Source organism: Mauremys reevesii, linkage group 1 (genome assembly GCF_016161935.1).
Source record: "Mauremys reevesii isolate NIE-2019 linkage group 1, ASM1616193v1, whole genome shotgun sequence".
Taxonomy (NCBI): Eukaryota; Metazoa; Chordata; order Testudines; family Geoemydidae; genus Mauremys; species Mauremys reevesii.
The window spans coordinates 42,178,510-42,199,624 of NC_052623.1; the positions used below are offsets into that span (position 1 = coordinate 42,178,510).

A 21,115-nucleotide genomic window follows, 5' to 3' on the forward strand; every position below is an offset into this window, starting at 1 on the left:
AAAGTTTAAAAGGCAGAATAATGGGCCTCATTCTGCTCTCTGCAGTATGGTGTGGACATCATACTGTGGCATGCAAGAAGCAAACAAGTGAAGGTGGGAGAGCAATGGCTTTAATTAAATTTTCTCCATATCTACTTAAGACATCCATCACCATAGCATCTGAGGACAAGAAACAATAAGTAGGGTTCACAAAGTGATGTCTATAATTGACTCTCTTCCTTGCTTCTTTGTTATATTACTGATTTTTGTTTAATTGTTTTTTAGGGTGAGGGGGGAGATTTTCTCTTTCACTCTTGTTCTTCTTATAGTATTTATATGGATAATGTGAATATTCGGAGTGATAACAATACATATTTTTTTAAAAGTAAGCAAGATTTCTGGAAGCAATAAAAAACTCTCATTCATCTGACCACAAGTCAGCCTCTAGCTATTGAGGGATAGGAAGAAACTTTCCTGAGGGGTGGGTTTTCCTATAACTGCCTACTGCAAGTTTTTTTGCATAGACACTCAAGCATCAGATACTGGTCTAGATGGGCCACTGTATTTATACAGTCAGCATTTCCTATGTGACTATTTCCTTGGGGCAATTTATTGCACAAATGCTTTTGCAGAAAGATGATTTTTACAACATGCTCTGAAAATAATTGGGCTTGGCCTGAAACAGTATGAGTCAGATTGAACCCCAAATGCCTTTTACCATCTATTAGCTATTATATGGCCTCTCTATATGAAATGAATGGGTGTCCTCAATTCCTAGAAAACAACTGCTTTCTATGGGATCAGATTTCTCCTTTCCTTTTTCCCTCTAATTCTACCTTGGATATGCTTTTACTTTTGTTGTTTACTGATACTTTCTATTGTAACTACTATATATTTATTTATTGGCATATGGTTTCAGTTGTGTGCAATCCACAAAGTATCATACATCAGTAAATCTTGGACTTCAGATGATGGAACAGTCAAAAATTGTATTTGATTTATAATGCTGGAATGATCCTTGCCTCCCAATACTATGCCCCAAATAAAAGACAGTGAGACAAATGTAGCGCCCATCTTTAAAAAAGGGAAGGAGGAGGATCCGGGGAACTACAGGCCAGTCAGCCTGATCTCAGTCCCTGGAAAAATCATGGAGCAGGTCCTCAAGGAATCAGTTCTGAAGCACTTAGAGGAGAGGAAAGTGATCAGGAACAGTCAGCATGGATTCACCAAGGGCAAGTCATGCCTGGCTAACCTAACTGCCTTCTATGATGAGATAACTGGCTCTGTAGATGAGGGGAAAGCTGCGGACATGTTATTCCTTCACTTTAGCAAAGCTTTTGATACGGTCTCCTACAGTATTCTTGCCAGCAAGTTAAAGTAGTATGGGCTGGATGAATGGACTATAAGGTGGACAGAAAGCTGGTTAGATCATCGGGCTCAACAGGTAGTGATCAATGGCTCCATGTCTAGCTGGCAGCTGGTATCAAGCAGAGTGCCCCAAGGGTCAGTCCTGTGGCCGGTTTTGTTCAATATCTTCATTAATGATCTGGAAGATGGCGTGGACTGCACCCTCAGCAAGTTTGCAGATGACACTAAACTGGGAGGAGTGGTAGATTCGCTGGAGGTTAGGGATAGGATACAGAGGGACCTAGACAAATTAGAGGACTGGGCCAAAAGAAATCTGATGAGGTTCAACAAGGACAAGTACAGAGTCCTGCACTTAGGACAGAAGAATCCCATGCACTGCTACAGACTAGGAACCAAGTGGCCAGGCAGTATTTCTGCAGAAAAGGACCTAGGGGGTCACAGTGGACGAGAAGCTGGATATGAGTCAACTATGTGCCCTTGTTGCCAAGAAGGCTAATGGCATTTTGGGCTGTATAAGTAGGGGCATTGCCAGCAGATTGAGGGATGTGATCATTACCCTCTATTTGACATTGGTGAGGCCTCATCTGGAGTAGTGTCCAGTTTTGGGCCCCACACTACAAGAAGGATGTGGAAAAATTGGAGAGAGTCCAGCGGAGGGCCACAAAAATGATTAGGGGGCTGGAGCACATGACTTATAAGGAGAGGCTGAGGGAACTGGGATTGTTTTGTCTGCAGAAGAGAAGAATGAGGGGGGATTTGTTAGCTGCTTTCAGCTACCTGAAAGAGGGTTCCAAAGACGATGGATCTAGACAGATCTCAGTGGTGCCAGATGACAGAAAAAGGGGTAATGGTCTCAAGTTGCAGTGAGGGTGGTTTAGGTTGGATATTAGGGAAAAAAAATTCACTAGGAGGGTAGTGAAGCACTGGAATGAGTTACCTAGGAAGGTGGTGGAATCTCCTTCCTTAGAGGTTTTTAAGGTCAGGCTTGACAAAGCCCTGGCTGGGATGATTTAGCTGGGGATTGGTCCTGCTTTGAGCAGGGGGTTGGACTAGATGACCTCCTAAGGTCCCTTCCAAACCTGATATTCTATGATGCTATGAAATTAAAATTAACATCTTGAACTATATTGTACAGTACATGTGTAACATGTACACAGATATAGCAATGAAAATACATCAGTAAATATAGCCCTTACCTCTCTAGGGTCAATGCATTTCATCAGAAGATGGGGGTCCCCAACTCCCCTAAAGCCTATTAGTTCTTTGTAGTATCGAAAGATACGGACATTCTGTAGAGAAGTATAAATATACCAAGAAAAATTATTGTCCCTGGATTTTTTCCACATTTTGAACATAGTCATGACACTATTCAGGGTTTTCCCATGCCAAACCACACAGAATTTCACAGAATCACAGTGGACAGTGTGGGGCACAATCCATCAAACGGTCTCACAGAGTTAAACTTGTGCCTGGTGTACTCATCCCAGTCCTGAAGAGTGAAGTTAATAACATTACAGCACTGCTGAATTCAGTCAAATGTGTGTAAAAAAAAAAAAAAAACCTAAGTCTAATGCATATTTGAAAAACTAAGTTTATATTGTTTATTTTGGTATTAAGTCATAGCGAGTTAAAAGTGAGAGGGCTTTCAGAGAAAGAAATGCATATGGATACAAATTAAAAGCATGGAATTGCTGCCATATACTAGGGGGAATTTTAAAGTAGAGCATCTAAATCTCCTAATTTACCATAGTTATCCTTGAAAAGATCTCTTTGGTAAGACTCCCCATGAGACCACCTTTTCTTCCTCAGCTTTGGACTTAGGGGATTACCTTTACAATAACCTTTTAAAAGTCTGTCCATTTTCTCTGTGAACTAGGTTATCACCATGGTATCTAAGTGCCTTTTACACTTCCCATTTCTGTCCAACTTCCTTCTTTGCTTCTCTTTACCATCATCCCATCATTAACAACTTACAACTCTTTAAATGGCAACTTTCCCCAGTAATACAGTAGTCACCCACCCTCCTGATGAGGGCTGTCCCTCTGTTCCTAAAGCTATTGTAATCGGTGCCTCACTGCATGCTATGCGATACTGTAGACTATGCAGAACACAGAATAAAAAGACCAAAATACTGCTGAAGGAAGCCCACACATTCCACCTAAATGAATACACCATCCCGCTTTGGTAATGTGATGTGATATTTTTTTTCCTGTGGCAACTATGGAATTCTACCTGCTTTTGACAATATAAAATGATATATCATTTGTAATATACTATATATGCAGGCTTGTGTGGATAGTTAACTCTCTATTAAGTTTTATGGCCAGCATCAGCCCTATGTATGTGGACAATTGTACTGGAAATGGGATTCACACCACAGGAGTTTCTGCTCCTGGCAGACTTTCCATCACCACTTTGGTTATAGAGGAGAAAAATATCAAAATTGTTGCTTAAGTGTTTAATAATTAAAATAAATGATTAAACATAAAATAGTGCTTCACACTCACAATACATCTTTTCCAGCACCTCTGAATGACTCTTGCAGCCTGGTTCCATTTGTCTTCTTCCATTGGCATTTACAAATGCCTAAAACAATAAGGTTATTGTTCACAACTATTCAATATTGCCTCCGTTGCTATTTGCACAGCCTTTTTCTTTTATAACCAGTTTAAAGTAAGTATATGGTAAAAATCACTTTTAAAAAAATGTCTGGCTTTTAAGAGTGTTGTAGCTGTGTTACATCACCCACATTAGCTTTTAAGACTTGAATTAAGATGGAGAAAAAATAGGTTACTCATCAATAACTAGTTTCTCCAACTAAGTTATATTCCCTCTAGACCAGTAATCTTAGGTAGAAATTACAAAATAAAATAATTCATAGAATTTGGAAAAGTAATTGTGAAATACAGATACAGACAAAAAACAATACCTGCTTTTCAAAGATGGTCATGCACAACTGCATTCAGCATGGGTGTACTGTTTGAAATCAAAGTGATTTAAATAACTGATTTTAATCATGATTTAAATCAGCAAGTAGGAAACCTCAATTTAAATAATCAATTTTAATTGTGATTTGCAATTGTACTTTAGTTATTTTCCTGAAGAAAGGTTGATTCTCATTGGTTGGATTTGCAACTAAATATGGCCTTAGCACACTAAATTTGGTGCTTCTTTTTGCTCACCAGGATAATACGCTATATTTATCTACATTAATTTAAGCAGTTATAGAGCTTAACATATATTAATACAGAGTCTTAATGTTTACACATTTTATTATGTAGAAAATAGTGAATGATACAATTCTTATTCACTAGATGATTTTTTTTAACTTGTGATTTGTGGCAAGCTCTATTTGGATGGAAATTCAAATGATATTAAAAATGCAAAAACACAACATTTCAATTTGTTATGAAATAAAACTATCTTAAATGTGCTACATTTATCAAAATATGTTTTGCATTTAAAACTATCTGATTTATTAAATAATGGAATCATTAGCTGTAGATAGTGAATTGAACTGACTGTTTCTTATCACCTTTAAGATTTTAGAACTAGTAGATCTCATTCTCTCATATGTAAGACTAAGATTTAGTCACAGGTATTTCTAGTAAAAGTCATGGACAGGTCACCGGCAATAAACAAAACTTCATGGCCTGTGGCCTGTCCATGACTTATACTAGAAATACCCCTGACTAAAACTTAGCAGCTCCTGGAGCCCGGAGCGCCTCTACTCTGGGGGATCCTGGGACACTGCTGCACTGGGGAGGCCCAGGGGCTGACCGCTGGCCCTTGCTCTGGTGGCAGGGGCTGACTGCCCTCTGAGGCCCCCAGGAAGCACTGCTCCGACGGCCTCCAGGGTGGGCCCTGACTGCTGCTGCTCTGGGACCACTGTTGCTCTGGCAGCCCCTAGGGCCAGCGGCACCAGCTACTTCTCAGGTGGCCCTGAGGCAAGCTGCCCAGGGCCACCCAGCAGCTGCCGGTGTGGCTGGCCCTGGGGCTGCCCCAGCAATGGCCAGTGCAGCTGGCCCTAGGGGCCGCCCCAGCAGTCACCTGAGCGGCTGGCCCCCAGCTGCCCCCCGAGCGTCTCCCAAAGCGACCGGCACACATACCCCTCCGGCAGTGATTCCTAGGTGGGTGTTGGGGTGGTAGGGGGTCTCCGTGCACTACTGCCTGAAGGTGCCACCCCCACAGCTCCCATTGGCCGCAGATACTGGCCAATGGGAGCTGCGAAGTTGGTGCTTGGCGCGGAGGCAGCAAGCGGACACACTCCCGCCCCCCAGGGGCCGCAGGGGCATGCTGGCCGCTTCCGGGAGCAGGGCAGCATGGAGGAGGGAAGCAGAGTGGGCAGGGAGCTGCCTTAGCACTGCTGGTATGTCTCTGCACGCCTCCTGGGGGTAAGGGTGCAGTGGGTCTCTGTGCACTTCCCAGGGCAGGGGCAGCGCGCGGAGCCTCCTTCCCCCAATCAGGTGCGCAGAGACGTGCCAGCAGACAACCGCTTCTGGGAGCAGTGTGGGGCCACTAGCCATGGCATGCAGGCAGCCTGCCTGCCTGAGCCCTGCTGCGCTGCTGGCCAGGACTCGGGCAGATTGTCAGATGAGATTTATCCTGCACTTTGGGGCCCCCCCATGTCATTGGGGGCCCCGTGCCACCGCACTGTTTGTTTCATAGTAAATCTGCTCCTGTCCCAGAGTTTCTCTCCCCTGCAGCCAGTTTCTCAGCTTTGACTGGTCCTGCAGTCAAAAAGTCTCTTTTCTTTCCAAAAGCCTGCCCCTGTGTTCTTCTTCCTGCTCTACATTTAATTTGTCTGTTTGACACACCCCATCTCTGTGTTTTTAAAGTGCTGTACCAATGTTTCATCTCCTTGTTCCTTCTCATGGGAAAATTATATTTCTTTAAACCCTAGACCTCTGCCGAGAAGTTGGAGAGAGAAAACTAGGATGCAGTTACTCCTTTGTTCAGCCCAGGCAAGATCTATTCAAGTGCTAATAGTCTTTAATGACAGACCTATACTAGCCTGATGCCCTGCCCCTTAACACAAGGAGTGTGATGTAAGAATACAATAAAATACAGCATAAGACACACAAATACAGCCAGTTCATAAATCAAAAAAGGTAAAGTTACCAAATGGTCACACTAGCCTTGCTGGCTGACCTGCTAATATGGACACTCTGTTCAAAACTCCCATAGAATAAACCTTCCTGCAGAATGTGCTGTGAAACTATATTGCTTTTTAAAGGTGAAATGAAAATATTTTAACCTGCCAAGCCATAAGTACAGTGTTTTTTCCTACATATATTAATGATATTGCAAAACACTTGCACCAAAAATCTGTATTCCTGACACTGCTTTGGATGTAATATCAGCCACTATAGCAGGAGAAACACAAAATCCTAAATGTGTATTTTGCCAGGTAATTTCAGGTGTCATGCATAGAGAGGGGCATAATGTGGATCTTGTCTTTGGTAATGTGTGGGGACAGCGGGGTGGAGATTACACCTTTTTCAGACAGTGTCATCATCAGTGCAGAATACTCTATGCTCTGCAGCTGGTGACTCAATTTGTCTAATGGCCGGTAGGACATTATGATATTTTTCCTGACCTATTTATATGATGACTCTTAAGCATCTCCTCTTTATTCATCATCCTCATACGTAAACTTGGTTTATTGATGACTGTTGGAGCAGAAATGTATGGCCAACAGGTTAGAGTACTGTCATCAGAATTGCACTGACTCCAATGATTACAATAAAGAGTTTTCAAAGTTGTATGGCATGGTGATGCTAAAGATGGAGAATGCAGAAGCAATGGTGGAAGACAATCAAGTTTTCTCCATCTTTAGCATCACCATGCTTTGAACTTTAGCATCACACCTTTGAAAGCTCTTTACTGTAATAAGTTGGACTGTGCAGTTCTGCTGACAGTGCTCTCTAGAGGAGTTGTAGCCAATTTAACTTCCTGCGGTTTTAGAAGTTATGGGAAAACATGGGTCTAATTGCATCGTGCCCATTGGACCTATATAGCTAAAACTGAATAAAAGGAGTATTAAGTAAAGTACCAGCTTCCCTCAAATGAGTACAGTACTCTGATGGTTCTTTCATGTGGGGTTCTGCAAGCTCTACCTTGATGCCTCTTTTTTCAAGGTTGGTGTAAGATATCACTGTGAGGAACTATGAGATGACTTGGGCTGCAGTGCTCTCAGTGTAAGGATGAAATTCAGCTCAGTTTCTTAATTTCAACTAACCCAGGTGATGCAATGTGGGTGCTTTGTCAGTGCCTGATCCTGGCTGGGACTTGGATGGCAGCAATTTAACTGAAAGTCAGTCTGAATAAAATAGAGGTGATGCTAATAGACTGGGGAAGAAGCTTAAAGGGATGGTCAAGTGATTCTTGCCCTCATGATCAAGGACATGTCTCATCCTCTGTCCTAGAAGCTCACAATTTAGGACTGATTTTAGGACCCCATCTGCTCTTGGATTCTAGGTGCTATTAGGGGCCAAGGCCAAAATCCACAAAGGGACTTTGGCATTGCAACATCTAACTCAAGGATCAGCATCCTTTGGCACATGGCCCACCAGGGTAAGCACCTTGGCAGGCCGGGCCGGTTTGTTTACCTGCTGCGTCCACAGGTTCAGCCGATCGTGGCTCCCAATGGCCGTGGTTCGCCGCTTCAGGCCAATGGGGGCTGCGGGAACATAAGAGCGGCCATACTGGGTCAGACCAAAGGTCCATCTAGCCCAATATCCTGTCTACCGACAGTGGCCAATGCCAGGTACCCCAGAGGGAGTGAACCTAACAGGTAATGATCAAGTGATCTCTCTCCTGCCATCCATCTCCATCCTCTGACAAACAGAGGCTAGGGACACCCTTCCTTACCCATCCTGGCTAATAGCCATTAATGGACTTAACCTCCATGAATTTATCCAGTTCTCTTTTAAACGCTATTATAGTCCTAGCCTTCACAACCTCCTCAGGTAAGGAGTTCCACAAGTTGACTGTGTGCTGTGTGAAGAAGAACTTCCTTTTATTTGTTTTAAACCCGCTGCCCATTAATTTCATTTGGTGGCCCCTAGTTCTTGTATTATGGGAATAAGTAAATAACTTTTCCTTATCTACTTTCTCCATATCACTCATGATTTTATATACCTCTATCATATCCCCCCTTAGTCTCCTCTTTTCTAAGCTGAAAAGTCCTGGCCTCTTTAATCTCTCCTCATACGGGACCCGTTCCAAACCCCTAATCATTTTAGTTGCCCTTCTCTGAATCTTTTCTAGTGCCAGTATATCTTTTTTGAGATGAGGAGACCACATCTGTACGCAGTATTCAACATGTGGGCGTACCATATATATATAAGGGCAATAATATAATCTTCGTCTTATTCTCTATCCCCTTTTCAACGATTCCTAACATCCTGTTTGCTTTTTTGACTGCCGCTCTACACTGCGTGTACATCTTCAGAGAACTATCCACGATGACTCCAAGATCTTTTTCCTGATTTGTTGTAGCTAAATTAGCCCTCATCATATTGTATGTATAGTTGGGGTTATTTTTTCCAATGTGCATTACTTTACATTTATCCACATTAAATTTCATTTGCCATTTTGTTGACCAATCACTTAGTTTTGTGAGATCTTTTTGAAGTTCTTCACAGTCTGCTTTGGTCTTAACTATCTTGAGCAGTTTAGTATCATCTGCAAACTTTGCCACCTCACTTTTTACCCCTTTCTCCAGATCATTTATGAAGCGGCATGGGCCAAGGGATGTGCGGGCCGCCGCTTCCCGCTGCCCCCATTGGCCTGGGACGGCAAACTGTGGCCAGTGGTAGCCTCGATCGGCCGAACCTGCGGACGCGGCAGGTAAACAAATTGGCCAGGGTGCTTACCCTGGCGAGCCACATGCCAAAGGTTGCCGATCCCTGATCTAACTTTTAAGCACCTAGCCATCCAGTGGATGCCAGAGACTGAGTTAAGTGTCTAGGCTCCTTATAAGATGCATTAGCAGAGATAAGTACCTAACAATGGGATCTACAAAGCCAGCACACTAGACAAGGAGCTGCCTAAGCTAATGAATAGCAGACTCTGAGGAGAAGTGTGTGTCTTAAGCCCCATCTCTTTCATGGAGTTACGTGCCAAACAGTCCAGGCTGGATCCCATTCGGGATCCACAGCCACGAACCCTCACTTGTGTCAGGCACCAAAGCCATCTCTTCCCAGAACAGCAGTGGCACACACATGCCTAACTCCATGCAAAATGGCCACATGGTGGTGAGTGAAGGAGAAAGACTCCCTTATATCTTTTAATTCAGTGGTTTGGGAATTCACCCAGGCTGTGGGAGACCCTGGTTCAATTGGTTTGAAGATCATTTTCTCACCTCTCAGGTGTGTACCCTAACCACTGGGCTCTTGGATATTCTAAAGTGGGTTTCTCTGTAAGGTGTTCCACTGGATATAAATAATTAAATATGCACTAGACCAGAAAGAGAGTGAAAATGACCATAGTCCAGTGGTTAAGGGACTCATCTGTGAGGAGGAAAACCTACATTCAAATTTCTTCTTATCAGTCAGAGGGGGGAACCGAACCACGATTTCCCACATCCTGTGTAAGTACCCTATCCACTAGACTAAAGGTTATAGGGGAGGATAGGCCTTCCCCTACCCCTGTCCCCATTTTATGTGGGATTAGGCATGCTCTGTGACTGCCTGACAAATTGGGCCCTGCAGCTGAGATACATGAGGGAATTGTAGTGGAGTTTAGGCATGAGACAGGGCCTGGGCACCTACACTGAGGCATTGTCTGTGTGCCCACCAGCAATGACTTAGAGTCTACACTGTGGGAAAAAAACCTTGCAGGAGTCTCAGAGTTTTGGCTTCAGTTTGAGCAGAAATCTCTACACTGCTATTTTTAGCCCCATAATGCAAGCCCTGGTGAGCCCAAGTCAGTTGACCCAAGCTATGAGACTCATGATCTTAGTTTTGTGGTGGTGGTTTTTTTTGCTGTGAACATGATTCCTTAGGCACCTAGAGGACTTTTATGGGGGAAAATGTAGGTACCAAGAGATTTTAGGAGCCTCCAGAATTAGGCAGCAGCTGAGCAGGTGCTTTGAGGATCTCAGTGGTGCCTATATTTTGAGTTAGACAGGAGTTAAATGCCTAAATCCTTTTGTGGATCTGGACGAGAGAGAGAGAGAGTGTGTGTGTGTGTGTGTGTGTGTGTGTGTGTGCGCGCGCCTGAACAAGTATTTGCCTTTTTTTGATTCCAGGGTTTGCCAAACCTATCCATGTTGTTGTGACTTCTAGATTGTGGGAATACCCTTGCCTGACTGTTAGTTGGACAACCATCTATACTAGCTGTCCAAGAAACACACTGGCTTCTTGTTCATTTTTACTTGGTTTAAAAATTTAATTAATAATAGTTATGGTTATGCATGCAAAAACATCATAGCTAAGTTTAGGGATGGAATAGTCCCTCTCTATACAGCATGATTACAGGGTACATAGACTAGAATGTACATATCTGAGCATAAGTACAACAAATATAAAAATGGAGGCACTTTTCAGAAGTGCAACAAAAATGTGAAGGGTTGGAAGCATAATTTCCGAGGAATGATTACAAGAATTATATATAAATACAATATAGATATATGGGATACATATTTACTAGTATTTGAAGGAGAAAAATTGATGAGGCTATTACAAGAAGTATATTCAGAGCTAGAAGTAATGGTAGGAAATTGAGCAAAGAAAACATTTATACCTAATATCAGGAACCATTGCCTAAAAGTCTATTAAAAACTAGATTGGGCACAGCACTCAATGAACAATTCTGCATTGTAAGGCCATGAATTGATTGCGCTAAAGGGTCTTTTACATTTCTAATTACTGTGATTCTAAAATTCTCACTAAATCTGGATAACTGTAATTGCCTCATATAAAATAGCACATATTTTCTATTATCTCAGGAACAAATTTAGATATACCCTCTGGTTTAACCCCCCCCCCCCTCCCGACCAAAACTGACAGGTTTTCTGCTTCAACAGGATCAATCACAAATAGCAATTAAATGACTAATGGTTCTTTTTCTCTTCTTGATGTATGTGGACAACTTCCATTAATGTTAATGAGATTTGCACACATACAATGAATAGAGAATAGACTCCAAGTGATGATACTTATATAAACCTCATTAAATAAAATGAAAGGGAAAGATAAAAGTTGCTTCCCTGTAGGTGAACATCCCCATAACAAAGCACTAAATGAAAAGTGGAGAATTATTCTGAAATGTAGGGAGATGGTCTACATGACCTAACAGGTCATTCCAGTCTCTAACTATGAATAAGCTCTGCTGGCTAAAGAAGTTACCATTTACCCACCAGTCTGTGTTTCCTACTTTGTACATATTTTCTAACAAACTTATTTTACCCCTATACTATGATTCATTATTATTTCTTTAGTGCCAAAATGTGCTTGGTGCTGTGCGGCATACAAAAATAAAGACAGTTCTTCCAGAAAACAGCTTATAGTCTAAAAAAGACAGGTTTCACTAGGAAACCTAGAAGCCGGAACAATCTTAATGTCTACACAGCAAAATAAAACAAAATAAAATAAAATTTAAAAAAACATTTCACAGTCTTAGAGCATGGGGTCAACACACTGATTGTTTTTGATTTCCACACCCACTCCCACCCCTCATTCTATCCCATAATTACCTGTAGGGTAGAAATGGGTTTTTATTTTATTAGCCTATATCCATATGTTTGAAATGTATTGGAAATCTTAATGAATAATATCTACTTCATTTTCCCTTGTCTACTACCTAGGCTAGTACTTTGGAGAACTCAGAGCATGTCTTCACTAGCAACGTGGCTGTGTAGTCGTGGCACCAACAGTGGGAGAGCTCCCAGTGCTATAAAAAAAAAACCCACCTCCACCAGGGGAATAGCTACCAGTACTGGTGCACTGTCTACACTGCCACTTTACAGTGCTGAAACTTGCAGCGCTCAGCGCTATAACAAATGTTGGCTTTAGCAAAAAGAATAAAAGCACCTAAATAAAAGTGCCCCCCCCCAGTTAGTGGGACGCATTGTGGAGCCTGGAGCTGAGGAGAGGAGCCAGGAAACGGCTGGAAAGGAAACAGGGAAACTCTGGGACCGGGAGGTGGGGGAGGCGCCCCGGAGCAGGTGGGCGTCGGGGCCAGGAGGTGATTCCCCCCCACCCCTCCTGGGTGAGCTGCTCGCGACAGGCGGGGGCCGGGGGGGGGAGCCCTGCGCGCCCACCCTCCCCCCGCGCCCCACCGGGTACCGGCCACTGCAGCGCGAGGTCGGTTCGGCTGGCGGCGACTGAGCGTCCCGTTGCTATAGTAACCCGCAGCTGGGGGAGGGGACTGGGGGGGTGGGGCTTATAGGGAGTCCCCCGGCTGGGCGGTGGGGGCTGAGGAGAGGGATCCGGGGGAGGTGTGTCCTTGCTGGGAGCTGAGGAGGTGAAATGTCGCCCTGCTGGGGGCTGAGGGGGCGAGGGCCCAGTGAGGTGTCTCCTGGCTGGGGGCTGTGGAGGGGAACCGGAGTAGCTGTCTCCCAGCTCTGGGGAGGGGTGTGTGTCTGTGAGCGGTGTCTCCTGGCTGGGGGCTGTGGAGGGGACGTCCAGGGTAGCAGGTGTCTCCCGGATGAGGGCTGAGGAGGGGGGGTCCGGGGAGGTGTCTCCTGGCTGGGGTCTGAAGGGTGTGTGTGTCTGAGGGAGGTATATTCAGCTGGAAACTGAAGCAGGGGAGTCCAGAAGTTTCCTTCTGGCTGGGGTGCAGAATGGGAGCCAAGGGCTGTGGGGAACTGAGGAAAATGAGGTCTTTCCTGGGTTGGGGCTGCTGTTCCAGGTCAAGACAGGAGCAGAACTGCCCCCATTTTCCCTCAGAGGGAAGTGGTTCACCAGCCCCAAAGGCGGCTCACCTCACTCATGCCCTACACAAACGAGGGCCCCCTTCTGTAAGGAGCTAGACGCCATCAGCCCATTGGGCATCCTCACCTGTCAGGATTGGACCACAGATTGTACTGTTTACCCCAGAATGAAAATACTTTAGGACAGGAACAGGGATGGGGGAGTGACACAGCAGATACAGACTATATCTTTAATATAATGGTGCCACTGGCAGAGAAGACATTTCTTAGCTTATATTAGTGCTCCTTCTTGAAGAGCAGTCCTGAACACCAAAGGGAATTCACCTGGAATACAAAGATGACTAATATATATTTTGTGCATGTGGGAGAGGAAAGGTAGACCAGTAAATGGTGTTGTCAGAGCGGTACCGGTGTGGTGCTCTGCTTTCTCCTTGTTGATATTACTCGGCTGCGTGTGTGAGTTCCCTCTGTGTGCTGCCCCAGCTCTGCAGATAGCTGACACAGCAGACCCGACAAGAATTCCCAATGACCACAGAGTCCAGTAAGATGCAAAGCCACGTCGGCTAGGTTTATTGCGACCTCAGACACCCGTGCAGGGTCCCCGTAGATTACTTAGTCTACCGGGCGTACTGCGAGAGAGTGCCTCTTGGCAAGGACCCGGCTTAGTGGCGGGACTTTTCACTCCCCCTACGGCCGGACAAAGACACCGCCCCAGGGGTACATTCTTATACACAGGTACAAACAAGTTACACATCACTCCTGACGTATTGAGGTGCCACCCCTCCACGTAGCAAGGTACAACCCCTCTACGTATTAAGGTGCCGCCTTGTTTGATCAAAACAACTTTATCCATCATATTACACTTTTGCCCCTGTCATTGGGATGGGTCGGCCTGTCCTCCTGTTATCTATGGAATGTTTTAGTATAGTGTGTTCTAGTGCTGTGTTTATGCTAGGTAAATATACGTTTATGCAGCATCAGCCCTTTTCGTGCCAGCTTCTGTGAGCAGGGCCTACCTCTGGCTCACAGCTTAACTTTGCTTTATGTTAGCAAAGTCTTGACCATTACTTTAGTTCAGGCCTCAGGCCTCATACTGGGCCTTTATTAGGGCCTGCACTTATTACATTCCCCCGCTTTTTGTCTTTTTATGGGGAGGATGTTTACCCATCGTCCCGGAAAAGCATAATGTATGGACTAAAGATAACCCAGTGGGCTAAACACTGTTATGTGGTTACCTTATTTTACCATCCATACACTTATGCCCCATATGTTTGTTTAGTCTGCACATTCCCTCGTACGACTATTAGACAGACTTTATTAGGGCCTGCACTTACTACAAATGGGACACATAGGACTTCGGAGACCAAGATTTGTTTCCCTGCTCTGCCACAGATATCCTTTGTACAGGGCCGGCTCTAGGACACAGCGTTCCAAGCATGTGCTTGTGGCGGCACTTTTCAAGGGGCAGCATTTTGGCCCTTTCGGGGCAGCACTTTTCAAGCGGCAGCACTCTGGCTTTTTTTTTTTTTTGCTTGGGGCGGCAAAAATCCTGGAGCCGGCCCTGCCTATGTAACCTTGGGTAAGTTGTCGCCCTGATCCTCAGTTCTTTGTAAAAAGGGAGTTAATAGAACTTTCTAGGGGTGTTGTGAGTATAAATACATTAAAAGATTAAGAGGTACTCTAATACCATGTTAATGGGGGCTTTACCAGGCACCTAGATAAGTAGTTGCAATTTATAAACTCTAGGGCTGAAAGAGAGCTTGACCTCATGGTCATCTATTCCATCTTCCCATGCTGAAGCAGGACATATATACCTAGAAAGACCAGCCCTGACAGCCTGTTCTTAAAAACATCCAACAATGGGGATTCTACAAGATCACTTTGTTAATCTATTCCAGTACTTAACTATCCTTAATTTTTTCTTAATATCATAGAATATCAGAGTTGGAAGGGACCTCAGGAGGTCATCCAATCCAATCCCCTGCTCAAAGCAGGCCTAATCCCCAGACAGATTTTTGCTCCAGATCCCTAAATGGCCCTCAAGGATTGAGCTCACACTCCTGGGTTTAGTAGGCCAATGTTCAAGCCACTGAACTATCCCTCCCCCTGTAGATTTATCTAAGATAAATCTCCCTTGCTGCAGATTAAGCCCATTTCAGTACTTCTTGTTCTACCTTCAGTAGACATGGAGAACAATTGATCAGCACCATCTTTGTAACACCCCATAACCTATTCAAAGACTTATGTCCCAGTGGCTGCTCAGGTGGTCCCCAGGGCCAACTGTCCAGGGCCACCCGAGCAGTAGCCAATGTGGCTGGCCCCAGGGCAGCTCCAGCAGCAGTCGATACGACTGGCTGTGGGGCTTCCCAAGCGGCTGGCTGCAGAGCAGCTCCAGTGGTGGCCGGTGTGGCTGTCCCTGGGGCCGCCTGAGTAGCGCTCCTTGAGGCCAGCTGCTTGGGTGGCCCTGGGGCTAGCCGCACGGGCCACTGCAGAAGTCACAGAGGTCACAGAAAGTCACAGAATCTGTAATTTCCGCTACCTCCGTGACAGACACGGAGCCCTATTAATAACTACTCTGAGTACCCTTTTTCAACCAGTTGTGCATTCACTGTCATACTTTGGGATGCAATCCAGAGAAGTAAGGGGTTGTGTGTCACCACTGGACCTGCAACCCTGGGTTCCTTACAATACTTTGCTGATTTAGGTCACAGCATGGGATGCTTGTAGTCAGCCTGCAACTGTGCAGGTCACACCCTGACAGGGCCGGCCCACAACATTTTGGCACCTGAGGCGGGGAGCTCAAATGACGGCCCCATGCCCCCTTGCTTGGGCCAAAACTTTGAAAGAACTCAATTCTGCCTTCTTCCTGTTCTGCTCCTCTCATGGTACTGCTCTGTTACCTATCCCAATAAAGGAGAACTAACAACTTAAAATACCTTGTTCAAAAATTTTAAGTAACACTTAGCTTTCAAACACCTGAACAGCAAATGTAACTTTTCTTGTCTGCATAGTAAACATTGGCATTTTTATCTGTTTGAATAATCAAAGTGGTGCTTTCCGTGTCATCTTGGTTGCAAAGATTTGAACTGCTTCCTGAAGGTCCACAGTCTGGGCCAGCTCTATTGAGATGGTTGCAAGGCCGACCAGCCTCTCCTGTGTCATTGTGGAGCATAGATGTGTTTTTATTAACTTCAGCTTGGAGAAGCTGCGTTCTCCACTGGCAATTGTTACAGGAAGCATTAGAAGTATGTGCAGAGCAACAAAAGCATTTGGAAAGAGAGTGGTCATCTTATTTGTGCACATATATTCTAGAACAGCCTTTGGAGTTGATCCTGCTGAAATGTATCTTGAAAGGGCTTTCAGTTCATCACCTAAACCACTCGTATCAATATCGCGCATGTCATCATGTGTCAACACTGTCTCTAGTGCCCTGCATTGCTGGTGTACGTCTTTTTCAGGTATAGTGAGGAGTTTTGGAATATCATACAACATCCCAAATATACTGCTGTGTTCCTTAGGCTGCATGAAATGTTCTTCAACTGGCTGTATTGCACAATCTAGCACCTGGTTAAAGAATTCAACTTTGAATTGTTGTTTGGGGTCTCTTATGGGATTATCCTGTGCCTCATAATCAAAATGTCTTCTTCTTCGGTGACTCTTGTATTCTTGAATGGGTGGGAAAATAGCTTCTGTGTGAAGTTCCTCTGCCAACTTCTGTGCAGTCTTCAGAATGTTTTGAAATCCCTCATCTGACCGGTAAGATTGTAGGTATGACTTTGCTTTGTCCAGTTGTTCCATTGCTCCAGACATATCAAGGTCAATACCTTAGAGTCTCTTGCTTACAACATTTATTTCAAACAGTGTGTCATGCCACAACACTAAGCCACACAGAAATTTGAAGTTATGTATGTTTCTGGTGATTCCATTTCCCTCTGCCACTGTTCTCCCAGCAATAGTTCCTGTCATAGAATTATCCTCCATAATGGCAACTGTGGCATCATCTGTCTTCCCAATTTGGTGTTTGATAGGCTTTATCACCTCCACTTGACTTTCACATCGTGTGGCACTCAGTGGTTTCAGTGTCAGAGAGGATGTTCCCAGATGTTGCTTCAAAATTTGCCATCAATGAGTTGATGCAGAGAAAAATATACAGAGATGCTTTGAATTACATTAAAAAATTCAGCAGCCTCACTAGAAGCTGATGCTGCATCACTGACCACCAAGTTCAATGAATGAGAACTGCATAAGACAAAAAAAGCTCAAAGGTTTAACTCTCGGCTCCATGTCTGCACTCCTCTGTTCTTTCCTCTCATGTTGGCACCATTATTGTAGCCTTGACCTCATGTCAGCTATCACAATTCCCGTATCTTCCAGCTTTTTAAGAAGCACATTTGTCATACCAGCTCCTGTAGTATCATCAATGTCAATAAATTCTAGAAAATGCTCTCTGATAGTCACCATTGCAGGGGCATTTTCACTAGGGTCTGTTGTTGTTACAAAATGCACCATTAAAGTAATTTGTTCCGTATGGCTGATATCAGGTGTGCAGTCCAGAATAACAGAGTAATATCTTGCTGACTTCAGATCTGCTGCAATCTTCTGTTTGACTTTTGTTGCTAGTAACTGGATGATCTCATTTTGAATTGTTTTTCCAAGGTAGTGGTGTGTGTACATTTCTTGGGTGGTGAATCTTCTTAGATGCTCCTGGAGTACAGCATCAAACTCAGCCATCAGCTCCACAGTTTTAAGGAAGTTTCCATTGTTTGGCACATACAGCTGATCTGAAGTGCCATGCAGTGCTAGGTTTTGGGTAGGAAGCATTTTCACAATGGCAATGAGCCTTTTCAGAACATTTTGCCAGTAAAGAGACTCTGATGCAATCTTCTCGATGCTGATCATCTATGGTGGCCTTTGTTCCTGTAGAACCCAATGTGGCTGGAACATTGGACTGGAAGAGTTTGCAACAAAAACAGTATGCAGCATTCTGGGTTTTTGAGTACATAAGCCAGGGCCTCTCCAATTTGTCACCATTGGGGATTTCATGCAAGTAATGTGTTGGATGGAAACTTCTATTTTCATTGTCTTTGGGGAACATGACGTTTTTCACTTGCTGTGGCCCATGCTCTACAAAGAAGTTCCTCAGGCTACTGCTCAAGTGGGTCCAAAGTCCTGGATCATCTAGACTTAAGGAACTAAACTCAGCAGCAGCTGTTTCTTGTGCCTTCACCACACTCTTCTCTGATCTACATTTTTCTTACATCCATTTGAGATGGAGATATGGATGCTGCAGTAGCTGCCAGGTCACCGGCACTCTGACTAACTGGAAGATCAGGCATCTCCTCACCACTCACATCCTCACTGGGGCCGGAAGGTTCACCGTGAACATTTGTGTCTATGTATCTCAGAAGAGCTTCTTCCTGCTTAGATAGAAAAGCTTCCTTTGCTTTCTTTCTTTTTCTGAATGCTGCCCCAGAAGGGCGTTTTCTTCTTTCACTCATGACTGCTGTTCTGTGCCAGCTATAGTGGCTCTCAACACTCAGTTGAAGGGGGAAAATAAGCAGGCTGGTAGCAGGGCCTGAGTGAGGGAAGATATCAGCGTCTTAAGGGCCTAACTGGCTCCTACTAATTCAGTTGACTGCCTGTTCTCAAGTGGGTTCAGGGAAGCAGCAGGAAACAGGAAGCTCCCTGAGAAGCTGGTGTTAATCAGTCCAGGCTCATGGGGGTGCTAGAGAGGTACATAAGAGGCTGCTCCTCCTCTCTCTCCCTGCAGCTCCTGCTGCTTTGTTATTCCCTCTCATCTTTTCTCTTGCCTGCCTGTTATGTCTCTTGTGCCCTCCCTCCTTCCTCCAGCACAGCATTCCACCATTTCTGTGCATCTAGAGCAGAGAGAATACATATACACCAGCAGCAGACACAATTTTCTACACTCTGGGTCCTAGTGGCACCCCCACACAGTCTGGCACCTGTTCACCTCATGGTAAGGCCTCAGTTTGCCTCATGGTAAGGCCAGCCCTGCACCCTGAGTGTATGTGTGCTAGACAGCTCTGACCCCAGCAGCCTGTCTAGAACTCCACACCCCCACTTTGGCTTCCACCAGCCTTGGTTACAGCCAGCAAGGTGACCCCAACATGCTCCCTTTCCTGGATTTTCCCCAAACCATATGCCATGAAGTGTCCAGCCCTCACCTGGACCACTCAGAGATATAATAAGGTTTGTTGCTCCTTTAAAGAAACAAAAGCACATTACAGCTTATTAACTGGGGTTAAACCACCCTTCCCTTCAAACACAGCATTAAGTTGGTTTATAGTGAAAATAAAACAAATGTATTAACAAAATATACATAGTACTAAGTGAGTTCAAGTATGAGGAATGAAGACACAAAGAGTTACAAGTAAAACAAAACAAAATATACTTTCTAGTGGCTAAGACTAAACTAGCTATGGTCTTTGTTCTACCAAGATTTCTTACTAATCTTTCTTCTTTCCAGCCATGGCTGACTTTCTCTCAGTTAAGACTTTCCATAGAAGCACAAAGGACTGGTTTCCCTTGTCTTCATAGATGAAATATATTTGCCTAAGCAGGTTTCTTTCTTACATCCAGTTGCCAGAGACTTCAGCTCTCCCTTGGTTGAAAGACCCGTCTTTCTCAGCTTGCAAGTGCTCTGTTCCCTTGTGTCTGTCTAGTGATGGATGCCATAGATGGTTTCTTTCTTTCTTATATCTTCCAAAGTTCAATGACCTTATTTTAAGAGGCAGGGTGACTTCACTGTTTTTCTCTTCCTGTGGATTTCCTGTTACCCTGTATGTAAGTGAGGCTTCCATTGTTTTGATTCCACCATGCTTAATTTAAAGGGGAGACAAGTAATTAGCTGCAATATTTTCTCCTATCTGGTAGAGACCAGTTTCTCCCTTTGTATGGACACAGACTGTAAAGCCTAATATAATGAGGATCCATAATTCCTTATATAGTGTTAATACATACATTTTACAATGATATTAATCATTAGTGTGTCATAGGTTTTCATAAAACACCTCACTTGATAAACTTTTATAATACAGTAAGATTCTATGCAGTCAGTAGGTTCAGTTGCTTATCACGTGAGGTTCAGACCCCCTGTCTTTATATCCCAGATAAAGTTTCTCTTCCCTGCTGGAAGCTGTTTCCTCCCTGACTTGTTAACATGATCTTCATTGTCTCTGCCTGACGACCGGGCTGGGCAGAGACACAAACACATTCCTTTGTCGAGGGCAGACCTGTTCTCCTCATGGTATGCCTGGTTTAAATGCATTTTAGTCATAATTTCAGCATGTATCCATAACTTAATACACATTGCATACATACATCACACAAAAATATTAATGATCAAGGAGTTATTAGTTTTCCAATGACATACTACATGACACCTTTTAGATCCAGATTATACCCATAGGGAGTTGGAGTATGCTGAATTGGTTAGGTCAGCTGAAACTCAGTGAGACCCTTCCCCTCTGGCACTAGGATGCTCTTAGGATCACACCCATGTTATAGTAATTTCATCTAGCCCACATTGTGATGGGTTGGACCCCTTAGGAAGCCACCTGATGTGCTGAGATAGCACTGAGTCTACCTGTTCTGCCAGCAAGGGCCCCCTTTAACCTCTCTTGCTGAGCCAGGCTCTGAAAACCTCCTCTAACACACAAACAGGCAAGGCCACACCCAGCTGCAGATCAGCTCTGGGAAGACTCAGTTTAAGGGACTTGCTCCAGCACTCAGCTGTCCACCTCCCTTGGAGTGCAGACCCAAAGATATATTATGAAATTCACCCCCTTGCTCAATGTGGAGAGAGGTGTGTACATTTCTCCCCCCCATTAGAAATTACAGAAACTGGGTTTAATAATAAACAAAACA

At 44.3% G+C, this 21,115-nt stretch overlaps 1 protein-coding gene and 1 long non-coding RNA gene across 13 annotated transcripts in view; one reads left to right on the forward strand and one right to left on the reverse strand.

The window, feature by feature from the left end:
• Positions 1–12,695, reverse strand: part of C1H11orf65 (chromosome 1 C11orf65 homolog) — a 29,197-nt gene extending 16,502 nt beyond the window's left edge. The window contains exons 1-4 of one of the 10 annotated variants that reach the window (XM_039526842.1): positions 12,642–12,695; positions 4,277–4,323; positions 3,855–3,933; positions 2,544–2,636 (exon numbers count right to left, since the gene is read on the reverse strand). In XM_039526842.1, coding sequence (XP_039382776.1) covers positions 2,544–2,636; positions 3,855–3,923 — 162 coding nt within the window. In that variant the 5' untranslated portion in view covers positions 3,924–3,933; positions 4,277–4,323; positions 12,642–12,695. Of the gene's footprint in view, positions 1–2,543; positions 2,709–3,854; positions 3,934–4,276; positions 4,324–12,049; positions 12,584–12,641 lie in introns of those variants that run through there. The other 9 variants (XM_039526854.1, XM_039526848.1, XM_039526882.1 and 6 more) reach the window with 9 other exon arrangements.
• The window catches only part of LOC120399035, an 87,196-nt gene continuing 78,647 nt past the window's right edge, over positions 12,567–21,115 (forward strand). Inside the window, exons 1-2 of one of the 3 annotated variants that reach the window (XR_005594897.1) lie at positions 12,787–12,819; positions 14,621–14,807. This is a non-coding gene — a long non-coding RNA (uncharacterized LOC120399035). Of the gene's footprint in view, positions 12,660–12,762; positions 12,820–14,620; positions 14,808–21,115 lie in introns of those variants that run through there. The other 2 variants (XR_005594903.1, XR_005594908.1) reach the window with 2 other exon arrangements.